The 20,978-nt window shown below is 56.2% G+C and overlaps 6 protein-coding genes and 2 non-coding genes across 8 annotated transcripts; 5 read left to right on the top strand and 3 right to left on the bottom strand.

The window, feature by feature from the left end:
* Positions 1-727: 727 nt before the first annotated feature.
* On the top strand, positions 728-1,689 carry BJ171DRAFT_488275 (uncharacterized protein). Its single transcript, XM_053109364.1, has one exon. The coding sequence runs from the start codon at positions 767-769 to the stop codon at positions 1,655-1,657; it is 891 nt and encodes a 296-aa protein (XP_052971120.1). The 5' UTR covers positions 728-766; the 3' UTR covers positions 1,658-1,689.
* Positions 1,690-1,836: 147 nt separating this feature from the next.
* BJ171DRAFT_174342 (uncharacterized protein) lies at positions 1,837-3,464 on the bottom strand. The gene is made up of 4 exons (XM_053105992.1): positions 3,266-3,464; positions 2,949-3,158; positions 2,675-2,719; positions 1,837-2,534 (listed from the first exon to the last, which is right to left on the bottom strand). The coding sequence occupies exons 2-4, from the start codon at positions 3,154-3,156 to the stop codon at positions 2,017-2,019; spliced, it is 771 nt and encodes a 256-aa protein (XP_052971119.1). The 5' UTR covers positions 3,157-3,158; positions 3,266-3,464; the 3' UTR covers positions 1,837-2,016.
* Positions 3,465-3,818: 354 nt separating this feature from the next.
* BJ171DRAFT_488270 (uncharacterized protein) lies at positions 3,819-6,262 on the top strand. The gene is made up of 6 exons (XM_053109363.1): positions 3,819-4,135; positions 4,458-4,485; positions 4,777-4,882; positions 4,977-5,042; positions 5,202-5,733; positions 5,874-6,262. Exons 1-6 carry the CDS (start codon positions 3,931-3,933, stop codon positions 6,032-6,034), a joined length of 1,098 nt encoding a protein of 365 aa, XP_052971118.1. The 5' UTR covers positions 3,819-3,930; the 3' UTR covers positions 6,035-6,262.
* A 362-nt stretch (positions 6,263-6,624) lies between these two features.
* BJ171DRAFT_t30 lies at positions 6,625-6,706 on the bottom strand. Its single transcript has one exon. It is a non-coding gene; the product is annotated as a tRNA-Leu (tRNA).
* Positions 6,707-10,484: 3,778 nt separating this feature from the next.
* Positions 10,485-11,165, top strand: BJ171DRAFT_408723 (kinase-like domain-containing protein; the record flags this gene model as incomplete). Its single annotated transcript, XM_053107271.1, has 1 exon — positions 10,485-11,165. A coding segment is annotated over one exon (681 nt), but the record flags the coding sequence as incomplete, so codon positions are not given.
* Positions 11,166-11,755: 590 nt separating this feature from the next.
* Positions 11,756-12,541, top strand: BJ171DRAFT_488264 (uncharacterized protein). The gene has a single exon (XM_053109362.1). It carries the CDS (start codon positions 11,841-11,843, stop codon positions 12,297-12,299), a length of 459 nt encoding a protein of 152 aa, XP_052971116.1. The 5' UTR covers positions 11,756-11,840; the 3' UTR covers positions 12,300-12,541.
* Positions 12,542-12,844: 303 nt separating this feature from the next.
* On the top strand, positions 12,845-12,926 carry BJ171DRAFT_t32. The gene has a single exon. It is a non-coding gene; the product is annotated as a tRNA-Leu (tRNA).
* Positions 12,927-13,048: 122 nt separating this feature from the next.
* On the bottom strand, positions 13,049-20,695 carry BJ171DRAFT_564870 (uncharacterized protein). Its single transcript, XM_053113320.1, has 17 exons — positions 20,123-20,695; positions 19,880-19,965; positions 19,737-19,812; positions 19,298-19,522; positions 19,075-19,206; positions 18,802-18,904; positions 18,590-18,720; positions 18,268-18,425; positions 18,048-18,177; positions 17,741-17,972; positions 17,331-17,650; positions 16,194-17,144; positions 15,826-16,032; positions 15,147-15,727; positions 14,854-15,034; positions 14,653-14,750; positions 13,049-14,470 (listed from the first exon to the last, which is right to left on the bottom strand). Exons 1-17 carry the CDS (start codon positions 20,348-20,350, stop codon positions 13,327-13,329), a joined length of 4,983 nt encoding a protein of 1,660 aa, XP_052971115.1. The 5' UTR covers positions 20,351-20,695; the 3' UTR covers positions 13,049-13,326.
* Between the last annotated feature and the right edge of the window lie 283 nt (positions 20,696-20,978).

The following is a 20,978-nucleotide window of genomic DNA, read 5'->3' as shown; positions in this document are numbered from 1 at the left end:
CAACCGAAGCGATGGCAGAATATCCCTGGTCCAGGAGGACCTCGCCCGCTTCGACCTGCTCACCATCCTGATCACAAATGACGCCTTCATTCGCGCTGCGAGTGTACCTTTGCTCGCAAAACTAGTCAGGGTCTCAAAGCAGACTCGGGCCATCCTCGATACCGAAGAGGTACGGGAACGGTTGCTATTCCCTAAACTGCATATCACACCCAAATTCCTGTTCGACGGTGTCGATCCTTCCATCGATCGGTTAAAAGTGGCGCGAGGGCTCTTCTGCTATGCGCTTCGCCAGAATCAGCACAAGCCAACCAACTCATCGATGCTGGAGAAGGAGAACGAGCTCTGGTCCGAAGTCTATCGAGACGAACAGCTGTTTAGCCGAGTGCAACGCTTCTGTCAGGTGACCGATCCAGAGTTCCACTTCCCCGAGGACGCAAGACCAAATGGATCCAAGCAGCCGTCGGTCGAGGAGATGATAACCATCGCTGAAGGACAAGACTTTCGCTTCAAGTGGCCGATAGAGATCGAGCAATTGAATATCACGATTCGACCCAGCTGGCGCACAGATAGAGATACCTATGTTTCCAAACTTTTGCCATTCGACATCCCAGCGATCAACCAAGCAAGGGAAAGGCGCTTGACCCTCGAGGATATGTCGTTTCTGGAGGTGTCTGGATGGCCCAAGACACTCTCCGATATTTCAAATCTGGCGATCGAGCATAGAGACTGGAATCAAGTGGCTGGTTCGCTGATCAGCTTGGAAGGCATGCCGAATGTCCTGCCCTCGCTTACAGAGCTCAACCTGAGTAGATGTAGTTCGCTCAAGTCACTCAAGGGAATGCCTGAGATGCCACAGTTGGCGACACTTGAGCCCCCACCGTCCATCGAGTCTTTAAAAGACTTGTCGAAGATGTTGCCCATGCTTACAAGGCTCGACCTGAGTCGATGTAGTCAATTGATGTCGCTCGAAGGAATCTCCGAGATGCCAAAGTTACGGAATACTCAACCGCTCAAGTTCATCAACTCCCTGGAAGGCATGTCGAAGGAGTTTCCCTTGGTCACATGGGTTAACCCCAGTAAATCCATCCGACTGACTTCGCTCCATGGACTGTCAAATGTGCCAAAGTTGCTCGAACTCGACATTTCAGCCGACATTGAGACATTCGTGGACATTCCCGACGAACTCCCATCTCTCACCAAGCTCACAATCTCCTCGCGCATGCCCCACAACATCTTGAGCCAACTCCCAACAATGCCAAAGCTCAATCATCTCGTTCTCTCAAGCCAATTTGTGCGCCTGGCCGATCTGCGTGTCAGTCAAAGCTCCCTCACAGTTCTCGACTTGCAAGCTTGCTGCGAATTGAAGTCGTTGGATGACATTCACTCGTATCCCAAGCTCGAGATTCTTTACGTCCCTCGATCGATTCGCAGAGTCAGCGGACTGGTCGACAAGCTTCCCTCTCTCAAGACACTGCACTTGGATTCAAGTATGAGGTCATCACATCATTCTTTGTTGGTTGACACGTTTGACCGGTATGCTGGCTCTTTCAGTCTTGGATGGAGCATCATTCGCCGGAGGATTTCCGGGCTTCCGAAGGGATGCCGAGTTGTGTTCAGCGATTCGGTCGAGTACACCTTTGGCCGATTCTCGAGGTAGCTCGGCATGGAGCTGCTCAATGTCATGTGTTTCTTTCTCCGGGTAATATTCTCTATATTTTCCACTCCACTCCACTCCGTTTCGGTTAGTTTTCTTCCAATCCAGCTTTCTATCTCCTACTTCCGACATCTCACCTCGTCCGATCAGATTGTGTGATATTCGTACTGAAGGACGGCTCTGGTGTTGCGGTGTGAGACGATCCTGCTTTGCGGTTGCCGACCCCGAAGCGAATCCGAGTCCCTCACAATCTATGACAGTCCACACCGCACTTGGTCATGGACCCAATCGAGAGCAGACACCAGTTGTCGTGGACATCCTGAGGCACTGCCTTCTCCCGCATTCTCGCTGGTGGATCTTACTCATTCCATATTGCCGTTCTTTGACTGGTTCTTCAGTCTTGCCAGGACGTCATCCCAGCTCGCCGCCTCCTCGCCACGCTCGGCTCCTCGGATGGCATTGAGCACGGCTTCGAGCTCGTGCGCGTTGGCATCGTCCTCGAGCTCCGGATGAATGTAGAACTCGGTGCGGGAGTTGTCCGAGGCCTTGGTGCCCTGGATGAGTTTGGCATCTCGCAGGGCTGCGCCGAGCTCCTGGTTGAGCGCTTTGTAGACCACCGACGGTGCCGGGGACAGCTCTGAGTTCACCTTGAAGGACGAGAACGGTCGAGAGGAAGGGACGAGATCGCGGGCCTTGAGGGTCGTCAGGGCCTTGCTGCCAAAGAGCGTCAGGGTCTCGAGCGAGATCAGTGGGTTAACATTGCTGCTGTTGGAGGTGCTGGCGTCCCCAGGTGCGAATGGAGTATGTACAAAGATGCGACTGACGTAGGGCTTGCAGCAGTAGTAGATCAGTCCAGTGCTGATGCCCGAGGTGAACAGCGCTGGCCACCATCGCACAGCGTCAGAGATTCAGAGTAGCAGAGGATATGGCTTGTCAGAATCGGGGATGCCAGCAACAGCAACAGCAACAGCAACAGCAACAGCAACAGTAACAGCCGAGCGTGGATCTGATGATAGTTACCGACGCCCATCATGGTCAGGATGATTGTTGGGTTTGGAAAGTTGGCTGTGCAAAAGTATCGTGATCGATCCCGAGCGTCAGTGAATGGCCATCGAGGCGATGGCTGTCTGAACAATGAATTACAGCGAATCATCAAGGCTGAACCGGCGCTGACACTGAGCAATGACATCGAGCCGCTGGACTCTTGCTCTGGAAACACATGGATGTCATTCCGAAGACAAATCGGCTGCAGGACTGGCTGAACAGCATCCAAGGCGGTGTGCCATGCTCTTACACAGTGTCATCAAGGGCGTGCCAAAGACCGAGAGGCCGAGGGTGGTCAGCGACACTCTCTTGAGGTACACGAGCGACTTTGCCATTGGGCCGGTGTAGATCAGCTTCGATGCGAACGACTCCCGAGCCTCTGTCGAGAGGGACCGAGCGAAATATCGATCCAGTTGATGCGGGGCCACCGCCATGCGGCCATGAACCTGGACACGCATGGCTGAGCACCGCGAGAGGCAGAGGTTCGAAATGGGACGGATCATTGTGGTCGGTGAATATAGCGACTGGGCTTGAAGGGCAGGTCCGATGGTTGTTCGTATCATTCACCGAGGACAGGGCCAGAGCCGCACCAGGACGAGCTGCGACAGTGTGTGCTGCGTCTTGGAGCCGAATCGAGAGAGCACTGGTGGGCCGAACCCAGTATTTGCCGTGTCTCGGATGAGAAAACAGCAACAGCTTTGAAGCAGCAGCGATCGGATCTGCGCTGTTGATGGAGTTGGTCGGGGGCTCGTCTGCGAGATCTGCATATCAAAGGCCGCAGCCAAACGAGGGAGCATGACGAAAAAAGGAAACCCGGCGCGACACAGGCACTCTCGCTGTCGCCCCCGTCTCGGTCGGCGAGACCACCACCAGGCCGCCCAAGAGGTCGGCCACGACGTCTACGTGCATGTGCGAAAGCAAGCGCAGATGCACGGGAGACGGGATATATGTGCATCCAGCACCTCTGTCCCATATCCGGTCCCGCATTCTCCATTGCAGGCCTCAGTGCGATAATGTGCCAAGCGGCGCTGCAGAATCAGGTCGCCGAGAGTGCGGGGTGTTCTCGCGGGCTTTGAGCACGATTTCGCTCTCCCCACCCCGGCTCGCCATCGGCCCTTGCCCAGGCCCACATCAAATCGCATCGGCCCCCTCCCCGACGACCAACCGACCGAACCCCAAGGAACCGCCTCCGGCACGCACGCAGTCCACATCAACAGCGCCTCCCCACAACCATGTCGATCAAGGTCACTCTGAACGACGAAGCCGCCGTCCTCCAGGCCATCCGGTCGGTCCGCAACGACACCGACTCCACCAACTACGTCGTCGTCGGACATGTGAACGATGATCCCAACACCCTCGGACTGGTCGCATCCGGAGCCGAGGGCCTCGAGGGCATTCGTGCCCATCTCCGAGACGACCAGGTTCTCTACAGTCTCCGTAAGAACTCGATGGAATCTGTGGTGTGGCGAGGGCAGTGCCAAAGGCTGCTCGTTATTTGTGCATTCTCTGGGTCCTTGCGCAATGCCGGTGGATGTTGGCAGAGAGCTGCGATGGAGGATCCATCTGGAAATTCAACAACCTTGGCCTCAAAAGGGCTTGCCGAAACGACCGGAGCTGCTCCTTATTCGGCTGCAGGGAGGAGCACCCGTATCATCAGCAGGCATGCACCGACGCGTGATATACCGAGTTGATGGAGACGCAATATCCCATGCAACTGACTTTGCCTGCTCTCTCATCCATGGCCCCGCTCGGCCGGCAGTGCGAATCACTACCAAGGTTGACTTGAGGTAGGCTGCCGATGGACTCGCGCCAACTAGGGAGCGCGAAGCTATGGCCAGAGCCGGATGCGAGTTCAGCCACGACCGATCCCGACGAAATCGACGCCCGAGTTATCGTGGACGCCTGAGGGAGGATGCTTACGAGACGCCCAGTTGCCCTGGAGGCCATCGTATGCGTACGGTCCCCGGTGGCTCTTCCTGCTTTGAAATGGGCTCGCTTGTGGATCCGCTCATCGCTGGCCAGGCTTCCGACAGTGCTATTTTGGCTCACTTGCGCCACCTTCTTCAACGGTGTATCAGCACCACGGTCAAATTTGTCTTTATCTACCACTTTGGCGAGAGAATCAGCTTTGTGAAGAAGGGCCGTTTCGGCATCGTCAAAGGCGACGCCGTCAAGTACTTCCAGGCAAGTTTCGCATCAGTGTCGGCCGTGCCGCATCCAACGGACCAGCGGACGTCTCGATGGACTGTCGCTGACCTCAGAGCCCCACTCGATGTAGCCGTACCATGTTGACATTGAAATCAGCAGCATTGAGGAGCTGCTGGAAGAAGAGATTTTGAAGAAGGTGAGCTGCGTCATGACCCCTCTCAGCGATCGGCAAAATTGCGAGCGTCACTGATGCTCTGGAGAGGATGCACAACGCAAGCCTTGGCTACGACGGCTTTGAGCTGCAACCCGTGTTTCCGCAATCACGCCTCTACTTACTCAGACACTGCGCAAACAGGTCCAGGATGCCGCCGGAACTTTCGACCGGGTGCATGACGCCGACTTTGTCGAGGGCAAGCAGGTCCGAGGCTACACCTCCAACATGTCCAGCACCACGGGCCTGAAAGCCGCGCCTCCTTCGATCCCAAAGACCACCCAGCCTGTGCCAGTCACCCCCAACTCGACCCCGTCGTTTGCCACAGACCGCAAGCCCGCCGCGACGGCTCCACGCACTGCTGCCAAGGGCCCCACCGTCGGTGTCGTTGCCACCCAGTCGCAGGGACTGAATCTGACCCCTCAGATGACCGAGGCAATCCAGGACGTCAAGAACGACAAGAGCAAAGCAACCTGGGTTGTTGGAAGCTACATTGACGGCGATCTGGCAAAGCCCATCGACCTCCTGGCCTCGGGTGAGGGCGAGGCCGACGATATCAGACAGCACCTGGATGCCAGTGCGATCTCCTACGGCCTGGTCCGCGTCACCGACGTAATCGATGGTCACGCCACAATCAAGTTTGCCTTCTTTTCATGGATTGGCCCAAACGTCTCGAGTATGTATTTGAGCAGCATGCCATATTGCGGAGGAGATGCACACCCAGAGTGTGGAAACAAACACTGGTTGGCATGGTGGGTGGTCTGTGGTGCGCGAAACAGACTCTAACTCTGCAACGCCAATGTGTCCTCGACACAGTTATGAAGAAGGCCAAGATTGCCACCCACAAGGGCGCTGTGTCCGAGAAGTTTGGGCCCTACCATGTCGACATTGTGGCATCTGAGCTCTCGGAGATCTCACACTCGCGCATCATGAGCAAGGTGCAGGAGGCCTCCGGATCAAAGGCCTATCGTCATTGAACAGATTGAGGCTCAAAGCTCGTTCGCTATCCAGGCGGAGACGACGAGAGCGAGCACGATGCGAGTGTGCGCTCGTGGCACTTGATTGGCTCATATTTTCGGAAGGACCATCGCCGCCGTATCCGATTGCTTTCGAGGAGGCCACTCTGATGGAATGCTGGATGGAATCACCAATGGATCTGAAATAAATGTCAGGCAAACGGTTTGTATTGCCTGCTGTTGATGATATTGTTGTTGCACTTCCAAGCAAGATGAGCACAGGGACACGGAGCGGGGCCGCAAGGGTCATTGGTCAGAGATGAGATGGAGTGATGGGAGTGATGGCAGAAATGCAAAGTGATCGACGATTCAGGAACGCACAGAGATGCGAGGGGTGATGCGGAATCAAGACGTGCGGCATTGGCGATTGTGGACCGACAATCGGCGGTCAGTGTTGCAGCAATAAGAATGAGCAATGAGCAATGAGACAGATCGGCTGTCCGCAACGAGAACCATCCAGACACCGACACGCCAGCCCACACCAACAGAGAGCAGGCATCGTGGGAAGGGATCGGAGACAGACAGGGATGGGAGCGACGAGGTGGAAAAAGTGACAAGAGAGGGGTTCGAACCCTCGCCTCCGGAGAGACCACGACCTGAACGTGGCGCCTTGGACCACTCGGCCATCTTGCCTCGATATCTCATTCGACATGTGCATACATATTCGCAGCTACGTCAATCCATCTGTTGCCTGGTTCTCTCGAGCATCGCCAGCTCGATGTGGGTCCAGAATGGCCGTCGGTCGAGCTGATCATGGGCCACAGTGGGTTCAAAATGCACGAATGCTCTCTCCCAGCTCTCTCCCAGCTCTCATGTGGCTCGAATCGGATGAGCATGCCTGTTGCAAGGACATGACTCAATATCAATATTGAGGGCGGTGCCATCACGCCGGCCCTGCACGTCCATGCCTCTGTGTGTCGGCTGACATCCGCGAATGTGATGTACCAATCCCCCCTTGTACGATGAGAACCCCATGATCTTCGCATCGCTCTCCTCTCGGATAAGTTGAATATCTCATGTCCCACTCAGGGAACATCGCTGGCCTGGCTTGCCATCCAGTGAGTCTCCACATCAGGGTATGGAAGATCTATTCCAGAGCAGTCCATTGACCGACGAAGACCTGTCCCACAACGCGTTCCTCGTTTTCTTTTTTGTCAACCTCTCCCAGCAACTTCAGTAGTTTATCAATCGACCTAATACTTTCAGCCTTGGGGTTCGACTGAACCTTGATGTGAGGTGCGGGCTCGGCATTTAGTTCACAGGAGATCGGCTTTCCCCTGAGGGCTTCTCCGACGATTCTGTCATCTCTGTTGGTCCCAGCGGTTCCTTCCAGAGTCTAGGTCATTCTATGATAGCTTGTCGGGCACAATTGGAATATCTTCCATGATGTGGAGAGCTGCAGTGCCATGGGTACGATGATGGTGTCCAATTGGTACCGCATATTCGTCTGCAAACATGCAAACAAGTGGAAACAGGCATTCGCTTCGATATCCGGTGGACGCATCAAAACAACTCGTCAACCCGTGTATAACGTGTCCACTCACTGCTCAACGTGATTGCCCAGAATACTCGGTGCCAGTACGATATTGCAGCTGGCTACATGCGAATCTTGTCCCGCGAGAGGATGGCAAGGGATCGGCCGAGAGGGGCAAGTTCAAGGTGATTGTCTCGGTCGATAGAGATGGGTCGATGGTGATGGGTCGATTCGATTCTTCAAGGACAAGAGTGTCAAGAATGCTCCGACCCATCACAGGGAGGGTGTCGATCGTTCACCTTCCGAAGAGACCGCTCTAGTACGATCGCGGATGTATCGCGAGCCATGCGTGGACAACGGCGTTGCTTAGTTGCTGTTGAGATGCTTTGTATTGGTTGGGAGAATGGGCCCGCATTCACGACCGAGCGCAGTGTTTTCCTCAAGTTGGCGCCCAAGACAAAGTTCAGGCTGCTCGAACAGAAATGAACTCTACGGAGAGTTCGATCTATTGTCACCATTACGCGAGAAGTGGGAAATAGATGAAAGTATGGAATGCTGGTGATCGTAGGGGAGGGAATGCCAGGTTCCGCAGGTGATATATTCAACACTGCCGCAACAACTCATAACAATGTGAATCAACCGCTGTTCAAGGACAGCATTGGTTAGTAAATTGTGTGGATTGATTGTCAAATGCAACATTACTCGTGATTAGCGTTAGCGGTGTGGTTTGCTTGAGTGTTCTGGCTACAGGTTTGGCGGTGGATTCTCTCTCCTGGGCTGCTTCTGTTGTTCCTCGGTGGGTTTGGCCTGTACTGAGTTGATCAGCCCAGCCGCTCGTGCAAAATCTCGTCGCTCCTTCAGGGTGCGAGCCTTCACGAAGTCTTCTGCCGATGTTTCGTTTCTGGTCGTTTGGCCCAGAGGCACACAGGCGGTATTCCTCGCCACAGCGCGGTTTTGCGCATACGAAGTGGAAGCCTTGGCGATCCAGCTCCCACTCTTCCTTGGGCGGGGTCTTGCACTTGGGGCAGGATACCGTCTTCTGGCAGGTTTCAAAGACAGCCTTCCAGATGGCTGGGTGACGTCCTTGGTCTGGACATACTGGGCGACCTGCGCCGCTGCAACCCGGTCTGGCTGCAGAAGGGACTGATCCAAGGATCGGTCCTGAGCCCGCTGATGTTCAGCGTGTTCATCGACGACCTCCCTGGGAAACTCCGGGCAGACGATGGAACGACCCTAACCACCACCCGAGGACGAGCCGTCCAGGTCAACTCACTGTGGTTTGCCGACGATGGGGTGCTCATCTGCCGCCCCAACCAGACCCAGCGCCTCCTCGACATCTGCGAGGCCCACAGCATCGAGAATCGATACCAGTTCTCGCCCCCGAAGTGCGAGGTGATGTTCACCGAACAGCACCCAGAGAAGGATGCCAAGGTGCACCTATACGGCAAGGAGCTGCCAGTCGCCAAGGAGTTCCGGTATCTCGGAGCCATCGTCGACATCAACGGCTTCAGGATGGACCGCCAGATCCAGAACCTCACCCACAAGGCTAGAGGTGCCGCCGACAAGCTGGTCAAGCACGGAATGAGCCTGGGCCGATACTCGGCCAAGACAGTGACGAGGGTGTTCAAGACCTTCGTTCGGCCCATGCTCGAGTATGGACTGACCCTCGAAGTGCTCACGAAGCAGCAAGCCGTGATACTCAGACGAGCACAGATGCACTGTCTGACCCGACTCTTCAGACTGGTGCGGAACACATCCTATGGAGCGATGCATCTCGAATGCGGACTCATCACCCTGTCCAACCGCCTCAAGCAGCTGGCCCTTCAACACCGAGCCGTCTGGGAAGACCGTCTGGACCACAACGACAAGATGGTCTCGATGGTGTTGAGATATTCCCGCATCCAGCCCAACCTGATGGATGCATCCCTCGGCTCCCAGTTCTACCTCGACGAGTACTGGCGGCAGCTGATCGTGCTGAAAGAGCAGTGCCAGCCGGACTACCCGATGAAGGAGCTGTTCAGGAATGGCTACTACCAGCTCCCAGGGCCACCAGTCAAGCTGCAGATTCACATCGAGGACGCGCAAGGCTTCGACAGGTCAAAGGAACTGATCTCGGCCCGCACCGTGACGACGACCATGTCGGGACTGTGGGCCGAGCGAGGGCCCAAGAGAGATCGATACTATCACAACATGATGGTAAGATGGACCCTCGGTGCCTTCCCCGGACACCCGTATGGCCACTATCGGCTGTGTGTCTCCTGCACGAAGAGCCGAGGAGAGTTCGTCGCGATGTGCCGGACCCACACCCAGAGCTGCGTCGGAAGAGGCGGCTCGTGGCAACGGATAGTAGATGAACTCAAGCTGCGGCACCCCGAGTGGCAAGAAAGCGGCCACGAAAAGGGAGGCTGTCATTGGTTCCGGTGTGCTTAGGGGATTTTAATGCACAGGGTCAAGATTAGAGTGTCGTGGGTGATCACATCGGGTCTTGAAGGACGAGAAAGCAACTTCAATTCCAATTTCGATGTGTGTGGCAAGGCATTTATAACAAGAGTCCAGCCAGCAAACCGGACGGATCCGACTCGAGCCAGGCTGAGACGAGCACAGTGTCGCGCATCTGAAACATTGTCACACTTCCTCGAGTTGAAAATTGGACTGATTTGCCTCTTTCGACCTTCGCCGGCTTGCACACCCCCCTCCCTCCCTCCTGCTGCTCCATCTTCCATGTTCAATATACCCAATAGTTCTTCCGTTCTCGCTGGTCTTGAAATCCCTGCCAGTGATAGGCAGTACTGGTTCATCCCCAATGATGCCGTCACGGACTGGTCCACTTATCCAATTGCAAGTGGTGGTTTTGGCCAAGTCTTCACAGCCTCATACTATGGAGCCCCTGTCGCCGCCAAACGCCTCCATGTTCACTTTGACGACGACGCTCTCGTTTACTTTGCTCGCGAAATCGGTATTTGGCATGGTCTGAGTCATCCACATATTCTGCCTCTACTCGGTGCCTGCGACAAGGATCACAACGGCAGGTCCATTCGCCCATTCATGGTATCGCCGTTCATGCCCAACGGCACCTTGCTCAAGTTTGTCTCGGATACAAGCAATCCTCGTTCCGTTGAAGAGAAACTTCGCCTCCTCTACCAAGTCGCTGCCGGCATGTCTTATCTCCATGGCAAAAACATCGTCCACGGCGATCTGAAAGCCGCCAACGTTCTGCTAGATGAGTCCTACCGAGCCATTGTCACCGACTTTGGCCTCTCCCGCACGAAGCACACATCCGCATCGGCCGCACGAGTCCATTCCACAGACATCTCCGGCGGTACTCATGGCTACATGGCACCCGAGATGCTGGACGAAGAGCCAGCCGGCAGCTCGAAGAAGTCCGATGTATTTGCCTTTGCCATCACCATGTACGAAGTGCTGAACAATGGCAGAGTTTGGATCACCAAGCAAAACTCCCCCATGAAACATATCCAAATCATTTCCCAGGTTCTTCAAAATAGGCGTCCCAAGCGATTCGACGGCATCCCCGATGGCATCTGGGCCCTTATCGAACGCTGCTGGGCCCAAGATCCCGCCGCCCGCCCTACCTTCCCCGACATCCTTGCCGTCCTCCAGCCTTACAGCCGACCCGCTGCCCCTGCCATTCCCACTCCCGCCACCGTCAAGTCACCTTCAGTCAACCGGGTTGCCAGAAACTCCAGCCCTCTCAGCGTGAACGACCAGCCCTCTCCACAATACAATCGTACAGCTAAGTTCGAGTTTGAAGGCATCGACTCCAGTGACATCCCCGTGAAGCTAGTTACCCGTGCCAAGCAAGGTGACACCGATGCTTGTCTCGAAGCTGCCAAGTTGGTCTTGGAGGGTCCCCCTACCTGCCACGAAGATTGGAAGCTCGTCGCCCAGCTGTACATGGCCGCTGCCGACCGCGGCAACCTCGAAGCATCCTTCCACATGGCCTGGCTCATGTTCCTGGGTAAGGGAATGACCAAAAACGATCATAGCACATTCACGCTCTGGCAAGACGTTAGCAACAAGTCCACGGACCCAGTTCTCAAACCCATCGCCACACACATGCTCGGATGGATGTACTACCTCGGCCGGGGTACCATGCAAGACGAGCAGAGGGGCATCAAGATCATTCGTGATAACAAGTCGGATGTATTCAAGCTCGGGGAGGCTGAATGTATGGCAGCGAATTGGAATGACATCAAGTCCGATTCGCCCTCTGCTCGCAAGTTCTTCGAATTGTGCCAGCTTGGATCGGATCATAACTGGCTTTGCAGACATCTCATGGCTGTCTGCCTGGTTCACGGATTTGGAACCACAGAGAACCAAGCAAAGGCAGCAGCAATTTTCGAGCAGCTCGCCAACGACGGTCACAGCGATTGTCAAGTTTGGATCGGAGAGAGCTACTTGTATGGCCGGGGAATATCTGAAGTATCAAGCAAGGCCATCCAATGGTTCAGGAAGTCGGCAGACCAAGGAAATTCGTACGGGCAGTGGAAGGTTGGATTTTGCAACTTTCATGGTTACGGATCCACCAAGGACGTCACCAAAGCAGCGGAGTGGTATCGAATATCGGCCGAGCAAGGCAATAGCTTTGCGCAAAATGATCTTGGGGCCTGTTACTATTTTGGCTGGGGTGTCTCCAAGAACGTCGACACCGCCGTCTTCTGGTATCGCAAGTCGGCCAGCCAGGATCAAAAATGGGCCATCGACAAACTCGAGAGGCTGGGCAAGTGGCCCTGAGTCCTGAGTTGATGTCGAGTCACGCTCCCGACCAGCCAAGTCGCCACATTGAAATGCGAACAGAGCGAGTGAGAAAACCACCCTGCCACCATCGCCGCCCAGTGAAGAGTGTATCCTCAACCACACCAAAATGTTATGCCCAAGCAGACATGTGTGGTGGTGTCGATGAATTACATGTAACCTATGCGGTTGCATATATCATCACGTGCATCCAAATAAATACCGCCGCGCTGTCCCATCACATTCGCGGATGTCAGCCGACACACAGAAGCATGGACGTGCAGGGCCGGCATGATGACACCGCCCTCAATATTGATATTGAGTCATGTCCTTGCAACAGGCATGCTCATCCGATTCGAGCCACACGAGAGCTGGGAGAGAGCTGGGAGAGAGCATTCGTGCATTTTGAACCCACTGTGGCCCATGATCAGCTCGACCGACGGCCATTCTGGACCCACATCGAGCTGGCGATGCTCGAGAGAACCAGGCAACAGATGGATTGACGTAGCTGCGAATATGTATGCACATGTCGAATGAGATATCGAGGCAAGATGGCCGAGTGGTCCAAGGCGCCACGTTCAGGTCGTGGTCTCTCCGGAGGCGAGGGTTCGAACCCCTCTCTTGTCACTTTTTCCACCTCGTCGCTCCCATCCCTGTCTGTCTCCGATCCTTTCCCACGATGCCTGCTCTCTGTTGGTGTGGGCTGGCGTGTCGGTGTCTGGATGGTTCTCGTTGCGGACAGCCGATCTGTCTCATTGCTCATTGCTCATTCTTATTGCTGCAACACTGGCCGCCGATTGTCGGTCCACAATCGCCAATGCCGCACGTCTTGATTCCGCATCACCCCTCGCATCTCTGTGCGTTCCTGAATCGTCGATCACTTTGCATTTCTGCCATCACTCCCATCACTCCATCTCATCTCTGACCAATGACCCTTGCGGCCCCGCTCCGTGTCGCCGTGTTGTATTGATGACAATCCCTCCAGGACCCGCATTCACACACAGACATACTCTCAATTGCCCGCTGCTCACACGCCCTTCAATTGGCGATCCGTCGCGTTACGTGCTCGCTCCGTCATCGACTCGACAGTTGTGAGGTCGCCCTGTTCATCGGCCACCTGCGCCAACGTCAGGAACACCCATGGATCGACAGAACCACCGTCCAGCTCGGTCTTTTCGACGATGCCATTCAAGGCCTTGACGAGCTTGGCTACTTGATCGACGGCACCCGTTTTGGCATAGACGAGCCCCTGCAGCATGCGGGCAGCGACACAGGACGCATCCTGCTTCAGTATATCCGAGGCTGCATCCTTGGCAAAGTCCAGCGCTCCGGAAAGTAGCGCACAGCGCACCAGTCTCAGCAGGATCGGAATCTTTGACGGACCCGATGTTGCCGTCTGCAGAGCTTGCTTGAAACACGTTGTGGCGGCCTCGACCCTCTGCACTGCTTCATAGTGCTTGCCCAGTGCCACCCAGCCGGCTGTCCATTTGGGAGCGAGCGAGACGGCCTTCTTCAAGCACGCCAGTCCGTTGCCGATGTTGCCGCTTGCGATGTGAATGTCAGCTTGTACACGGAGGGCATCCACGAGAATCGCCTTGGCAGACGCCGTCTGCGGAGTTGCGCCAACCTTGGATAGCACTGTCTCAACGAGCTTGTTGCTCTTGGCCAAAGTGTCGACATTGATTCTTCTTGTGATGTGGGCCATATGCTGCACACGGGCGTCGGCTTCGATGAGCATGGCCCAGTAATAGGTGATGGCGCTGGAGGCGGGGTGCTGTGGAGCCGCACGCTGCGCCGAGGCTTGAGTGAACGTCGCTACGGATGCCAGTCGCTGGAAGCGGTCCGACGCTTGCTGAATATTGCCAGTCGGCTCAGATTTGCCTTGTTTGATGTTCCCGTCGAGCGCAGCGCCAATGCTGGCCTCGGCGCGCAAGTGCAGACTCAGCGCGAGCCACGACTTGGAATCGTGCGGTCGACAGTGGATGGCCTTCTGGATGGCTTTGCGCTGAGCAGAGACGCTGGCTCCGGATGCGAGCAATCCCAGTCCGTGGGTCAGATGAACGTCAGACGACAGTTCGGTGCTGGACTGGATATCGGCTCTGCTGGTCCAGACTAGACTCAGGGCCGACTGTCCCAAGCTTAAATACACTTCTGGACGGAGGGGCTCGGATCTGGCACGGTGGAGGCTGTTAGCTCACCCTCTGTCGCCATGGACGCTGCCGCTCAGCCATTGCAACACTCACAGCGCTGCTCGGCAGACTTGAATAAAAGTCAGAGCAGCCAAAAGTACCGCCCATGGACTCGGATCCGTTCCTATCGCCCTGGCCTCCATTGTCGCCGTCACTCGACTCACCTGAATTGAAGTTCACACAAACGGGCCCATCTCTCGGCTCTGTGTGGATACCGATGAATTGCCTTGGCAAGGAAGCCCTTGGCGACCTTGGTATTGCCCTGGCCGTTGCATAATCCAATTGTTCACACGCGTGAGTAACAGGCAGCTCAACTCGACATCGATGTCGGGCACTTGGATCGCTCGAGGGAGGGCGGGCCTTACCTGGATCAGGAACATCCGGCTGAGAACCCATTCAATATCATGATCGTCGGCGCCAGCTTCGTCTGGCCGGACCTTCATAATCTCCACTGCGGCGCTCTTGGCCAGTGCGAGATCGTCCTTGACCAGGCCCATCGCACAGAGGCTCAGCATGGCCTTGAGGGATCGATTGTTGCGCTTCACGCTGAAAAATCATACCAGAGGAATTAGAGGGCTTTGCAACAACAATCGAGGAGAGGCGCCTCCACGGTCATCAAAGGAGAGGCACGTCTTCGGGACCAAAGTTGACGACTTACCATTCAAGGAGCTGGCCCTTGGCAAGCTGGAGGTGCTGCGGGCTTCCCAGTGCATACAGGACCTGGCTTAGCATCAACGCAATGTCGTTGCGTATCAATCCAGAGCCTTGTACGGTTTCGCGCGACGCTGCAACCTTCACGGCCTTTTCAAAGGCCATCAGACTTTCAGGCAGTCGCTTGGCAAAGTAGAGCGCCAGACCCTGTCCCACATGAGTAAATCCGTCCGCGCTGCCTCCGTACTGCAGGCACAGTTCCCAGCAGCCGACCGAATCTTCAAAGAGCCCCAGCGCACAAAGAACCCTGGCTTTGTTTTCGGTGACGCTGGCCAGTCGGGTCTTGTCCTTTTGGCTGGCGTGCTCAAGGGCTTCCAGTGCTGTGTCAAAGGCCTCCAGGGCAGCCATGTACTTTCCCTGTCGCTCCAGAACCAGTCCGTAGAGATTGAGCACCACCGGATCGGAGGAACTGCGCTCCGTGAACTTGAGTAGGCAGAACGCCGCCGATGCATACAAATCGACATTGCGCTCTCCGTTCTCGATCGCGCGCTTGTAGAAGCGAAGGCCAAACAGGTAGTTGATTTCGGGCTGGAGGACAGATAACCGCATTAGCCATCAGGCTGCTAGGGAGAGTGGGGGAATCGGAGGCGCCATGTTCTCCACTGGACTACCGCGGGCTGACTTACGACGGATCCCTGACCGAGATCATAGGCATGTTCAAGCAGAGTGTACGCGTTGGTCTGGCCGAGCTTCTCGGCGACACAAGCTTGCCCAAACCAGCTCACAGGCCAGTCCGGGTCTTGTAGTTGCGCCGACGAGAAACAGCTCGATGCTAGCGTATAATCGCCATGGATGAGGTAGAGCAAGCCCAAATTGCACCAGGAGGCTGCATTCTGCAGGGAACGATCCATCGGTGCAGTCAGCAGACGCACGGGCACATAACTTGCTGTTGCTGGCGGTGCATACTTCCACACCAGACCGCTGTTGACATCATCGAGAAGGCGTAACACCAACGTCACTGCTGCACTGGCGGTGCATCTACCCCACAGCGTACCTTGGAATTGTGCTCAACTGCCATAATAAAGGCGTGCTGGGCAAGCGCCGGATTGCTTTGCATCACATATGTTCCCAGGGCGTTCCAGTACAGGTCGCTGGAGTCGTCAAGCGCTAGAGCGGCCTTGGTGAACTTGACAGCCGCCTCGAGCAGTGTGGCTTTTGCTGCGGCCTTGTGCTCTTGCTGCTGGCGGTAAAAGTAGGAAAGCCCGATGCTGTACCAGTAGCCTGACAGGATCTTGTTCCTGTCGGCATCCTGGCCCACGGTGCTTTGGCAGTAGGCCACGGTCGCACATTTGAAGGCGAGCTCGCCGCAACGCAGGGCTTGCTCGATGGCATCGCCGGTCGTGATGTGCAGACCAGGATCCAGGACAAGGCCAAGCCGCTCGTCGGGCTTCTGGCCCGCGAGATAGGCGAGGCATGACTCGAGCTCTTGGCGATCGATGCGATCGACGTATTCGGGGAGTGACAGGTGTCTAAAGGAAAGGCAGATATCTCCAAGAAGACTGAACAGGGATGCAAACCCGGTGCCTTGGGCGGAAAGGTGCTGCACACACGCTGTCATTGTCTTGAGGGCCTCGTTCAGCGCATCAATGACCCGGCCGTATGCACCTGTGGCGTGGTACTCGCGGGCCTGCGACAAGAGGCTCTCACAGACACCTTTGATGCTGGGAACATGGTGATGCCCGGCCAGCAAGCTGATTGCCTGCTTGAATGCCTCGACAGCCTCGGGGTACAGCTTGAGCTTCTGCTTGATGATGCCGATGTGATAGTAGCTGAGAGCGGACTCGGGGTTGAGCTCCAGGGTGCGGCTGAAGGCCTTTAGCGCTGCCATAAACTTGCCTTCCTCGCTGTAGGCCTCGGCCAGGGACTCCCAGCAGAGCAAGTCGCGAGGGTCGATGCGCAGCGCGGCTTGAAAACAAAAGATGGCTTCCTGGAAGGATTTGGCGACCTGGATGGTCCAACAGCGGGTTCCGAACAACCAAAGGAGAGGAGTCAGATACAAAGCTGTAACGATCCTGTGGGCTCGATGACAGAGCACACCAAACGCCTAGTCACTCCGAGGATCCTCAAGGCAGCCAGATAGAGCTCCAAACTGGAATGCCACACAGTGTAGATTCGCAGTTTGAGCGCTCACCAAATGATAGATGCCCAGTCGCTTCCAGGCCCAGAGCGCCCGCGGGTTGGCGTTGGTGCAGACTTGCAACAGATCAAAGGCATCCTCAAGGGAGTTGGCTTGGAGGTAAATGTCTACCAGACGCGAGGCCGCATCTTCCTCTGAAATATCGAGGTTGATGGCTCGAAGGAAGCACTTCTGGGCTCGAACCGAGTCGCCTTCGACATCCATGTAGTAATGGCCCAGGGACGTGAAGACGGCGCTCAAGTTGGGGTCCAGCTTGGCGGCTGTCATCAAGTGCTGATAGGCCACCTTGACTTGGGCCGTGTTCTCAGTGGTGGCTGTATACGCAGTTGCGGAAGGACGCAAAGATCCAGGTCAGCGACTTTGATCTACATCCGATATGCTGCTCAAACAGTGACGCGCCCTACCCGCCATTTTCCAGTAGACCTGTCCGATGCGGTAGTGGTAGAGTGCAGCCTCATTCATCTGCAGTGCTTTGTTGAGATAGTCCAGAGCATCCTGGTACTTTTCTGCCTGGTAGTAGATCCAGCCGATCGATCCATAGCCGAGGTCGCTCTCCGGGTTGAGAACGATGACCCTTTCAAAGCACGCCTTGGCTTCGTCCCATTTCTTCAGCTTGCTCAGCACCAAGCCCAGTCCCTAGAGCACAAGCAATCATGTCAGTGTCCTGGTTCTGACGGCCATGCGGTCGATGGACCGACTGATGGTCCTCACCTCGAGGGCACGGTGGTCGTCGGGTCGGCGCTCCAGGACCGAAGCATATGTCGTTTGTGCGTTGGGCAGATACTTGAGATCCATGTTCAGGTACGCTTTGGCTACACACAGATCCAGCGAGAGACGGACACTATACAGAGAGCGTCAGTAGTTGCCGACATTGTGATCACACCGTCAGCAAGGAGAAACGGAAGCCGGCCCTTGCCGTCAATCTGCTTACTTGGAGAGCTCCGTGCTTAGGACGGCTTCCTGGAGCTCCACGAGGCTGCGAGTCTTCATGACCGTGTCGGCACTCGAAAGAAACTCGCCGCGCTCGAGGTAGATATAGCTGAGCAGGTGGTTGGCGAGAATCGACTTGCTGTTTCTCGACAGGGCCTCCTGTTCACCCCGCATCGTGGTATGTCATCAGCAGATGGATCGAGGAGGCGGCATCTTCCGACACGACTGCCATCGACGCTCCTCTGGTTCAGCGTTGGGTCGCAGCCCACTGCACCAAGCCGGCTCCGGCTCGCACCCGCCTGTTTGCCTCGCTGAATGTTTACCAGGGCGTCCTCCAGGGCTTCGTCAACGCCATCTTCGTTGCGAATCCATTTGGCGTAGGCACTACAGGCTCGCTGGATGTAATGACCATCGAGCTCAGATGCCTGTGCCACGAGTTGGCCGTCGTAGTCCTCTGTCAAAGAATCGAATGTGTGTGAGCGGCATAGCTTGCGGCTGAGCAAATAGCCACTGCGGCTTGGGCGGCACAACGAACCGATTTCGCAGTCTTGGGACTCCAGAAGGAAGGCCAGGGCCAATGGCTCGGTGCGGCCAGCAGAAACAAGCTCACGGGCAATAGCAAAGAGCTGCTCGCGAATCTGTCACCAAAGAGGTAGATCGGCATCCAATGGCACCGCATCACACCAGTTAGAGTCATGCAGCATGGGCTAGTGCCTACAGGCACATCAGGGCAAAGCCGATCGGAGCAGCGCAGAACGACAAGGTCTGATATCAGAAAGCGCAAGCCACCGCCTCGGTCGTCGCATACCGCCTCTTTCTCGTCCTGGTTCACATAGATGATCTTGCGCTGCAGATAGTCGAGTAATTTGCCCTGGAACATGGATGCCTCCAGTCCGCGCTGGGTCGTCTCTGCAATCAAGCGTCCATAGAGGTATTCGAGCTGGGCGACGGGATAGGCCTGTCAGTGCACCTGAGGCTACTCTGCCCACAATATGCCGTCGAGCAGTCCGGAGCACGGCTCTTCTACCCACCTGTGAAGCCGTCATCACGTCTCTCTCGACGGCCTCGCGGACTTCCTGAAACGTGCCAGCACCCAGGCGCCGGCGTCTCAATTCAATCTCACGAGCCGTGGTCACGCTGTCATCTGCCTCCTGGTAGGCGATAAGAGCCTCGAGTGTCTCAAGGACGTCGGGTGGACTCGGCAGCTTGGCATAGTACTCGCTCTCGGGCAGCAGGTAGGCCAGAGTCGACATGATCTGATGGCGCACATGGTATGGTTAGAGAGGAGTCAAGACTGCATTTGTCCGGGTTGCTTCGTAGTGGGTGTGATGGTCCGTGACCAGCCATCGACCCCCAAGGCCTCCGACGGCGCAGATTCTGCATATCAGATCAGATCGAACGGCGGCATCATCCAAGATGCAGGTTCGCAGCGGCCGTGTTCGGGGCAAACGTGGCCACTCTGATACCCACCAGTTTGCGGTCATCTCGCTTCTTGGCATACTCGACCATCTTCTCGATGGCATCTTGACACTTCTTGCCGTCCGATCTGGATTGCAGCAAGACGGTTAGGCTGGATGCGATCGGCCAGGCGGTTTGACCAGAGCCGCACCTACCCGCGATGGTGGAGATCCAGGAGCGACTTCATGTTGGCGATCCATCCTTCCTGGTCGCCCGTCTTTTCGAAGAGCGAGGCCAGCCCCTGGTATGAGTTGCGCAACAAAATGGCATCGTCGTTAGATTGTACGCAACGCATGCCATCCTGTGTGGCATGTTGTGTCTGGCATGTTGTCTGCGTCCTTGGCCAAAGAGCAAGCAGGTCGCTTCGGCTGAGGTGGCTGCCTCGCCTGGTCAATCACCTGGAAAGCCAGAGGGCCGTCTGGGTTCAGATCGGCAGCGTTCCTGAACGAGGCCTCGGCTGCTTTCACGTTGCCGAGATTCTGCTCAGCGAGGCCGAGGAAGATATGAGCGTTGTAGGACGCCTGATCAATGTCCAGGGCCCATTTTGCATTGTCCTTGGCGAGGGCAAAGTCTTTCTTGTCGATGGCCTCTCGTGCGGCCTTGAGGTACTGCTTGAGACCGGACATGTGTGCAGGATCGGGTTGGGGCTGCTAGTCCGGGGCGAGATCAAGTCCAAGCCAGCAAGGCCAGGAACCAGACGGCGCCAGGGCCAAAAGCCAAAGCCGGGATGTGTCCCGTGATCCGATCGGCGAACAACCGAAACGGCCAGCGGTTGGGTTCGGCCGGTGTTGGCAATGGCCAAAGTGCCGCTGGTGGTGAATCGCAGATCCTGGCGGCTGTGAGCGGCATGTGCGATGGATATGTTGCGAGCGACATTCGTCTGGCTTCGACATGCTGCGTCTGCAGGACAACATGACACCCAAGGCCGTTCGTTCGCACTCGCTCGCTCGCATGCCGTGGGGCTGTGCGAGTAACGGCTGGCTGCGATAGAGCCAGCGTCAGGCAGCATCGACTGGCATTCCGCGCTGACAACACCATCGACTGGCATTCCGTGCTGACAATCGACATCAACCGATCTCATCAGGCATCGGATGCCGACATCAACCGGCCCAGCCCAGGCCGCCCCGGATGCCCCCACCGGGGGTCCCACACCACCGATCCGGCGCTGCCAGGCTGGAATGGCTGTCCTGGCAGCGTCACATTGACGGACTGATACAGATCGACGGCCGCATCGCCAACTGCATCGCCAACTGC

Source organism: Polychytrium aggregatum (assembly GCF_025602895.1).
Source record: "Polychytrium aggregatum strain JEL109 chromosome Unknown BJ171scaffold_3, whole genome shotgun sequence".
NCBI classification, from domain to species: Eukaryota; Fungi; Chytridiomycota; class Chytridiomycetes; order Polychytriales; genus Polychytrium; species Polychytrium aggregatum.
This window is presented reverse-complemented; position numbering and strand designations above follow the sequence as displayed.

Bases quoted from the DNA above. Each gene is read 5' to 3' on its own strand.
- BJ171DRAFT_488275 (XM_053109364.1), top strand. From the start codon at position 767: ATGCCGAATGTCCTGCCCTCGCTTACAGAGCTCAACCTGAGTAGATGT.
- BJ171DRAFT_488264 (XM_053109362.1), top strand. From the start codon at position 11,841: ATGGCTGTCTGCCTGGTTCACGGATTTGGAACCACAGAGAACCAAGCA.
- BJ171DRAFT_488270 (XM_053109363.1), top strand. From the start codon at position 3,931: ATGTCGATCAAGGTCACTCTGAACGACGAAGCCGCCGTCCTCCAGGCC. The intron at 4,136-4,457 runs GTAAGAACTCGA...CTCGGCCGGCAG, and splicing joins CCAGGTTCTCTACAGTCTCC to TGCGAATCACTACCAAGGTT. The intron at 4,486-4,776 runs GTAGGCTGCCGA...ACGGTGTATCAG, and splicing joins ACTACCAAGGTTGACTTGAG to CACCACGGTCAAATTTGTCT.
- BJ171DRAFT_174342 (XM_053105992.1), bottom strand. From the start codon at position 3,156: ATGCGTGTCCAGGTTCATGGCCGCATGGCGGTGGCCCCGCATCAACTG. The intron at 2,720-2,948 runs GTAAGAGCATGG...ACTTTTGCACAG, and splicing joins CACGCCCTTGATGACACTGT to CCAACTTTCCAAACCCAACA. The intron at 2,535-2,674 runs GTAACTATCATC...GATGGTGGCCAG, and splicing joins CCTGACCATGATGGGCGTCG to CGCTGTTCACCTCGGGCATC.
- BJ171DRAFT_564870 (XM_053113320.1), bottom strand. From the start codon at position 20,350: ATGTCCGGTCTCAAGCAGTACCTCAAGGCCGCACGAGAGGCCATCGAC. The intron at 17,145-17,330 runs GTGAGCGCTCAA...TGGACCATCCAG, and splicing joins GACTGGGCATCTATCATTTG to GTCGCCAAATCCTTCCAGGA. The intron at 14,471-14,652 runs GTGAGTCGAGTG...CCACCGTGCCAG, and splicing joins TTGTGTGAACTTCAATTCAG to ATCCGAGCCCCTCCGTCCAG.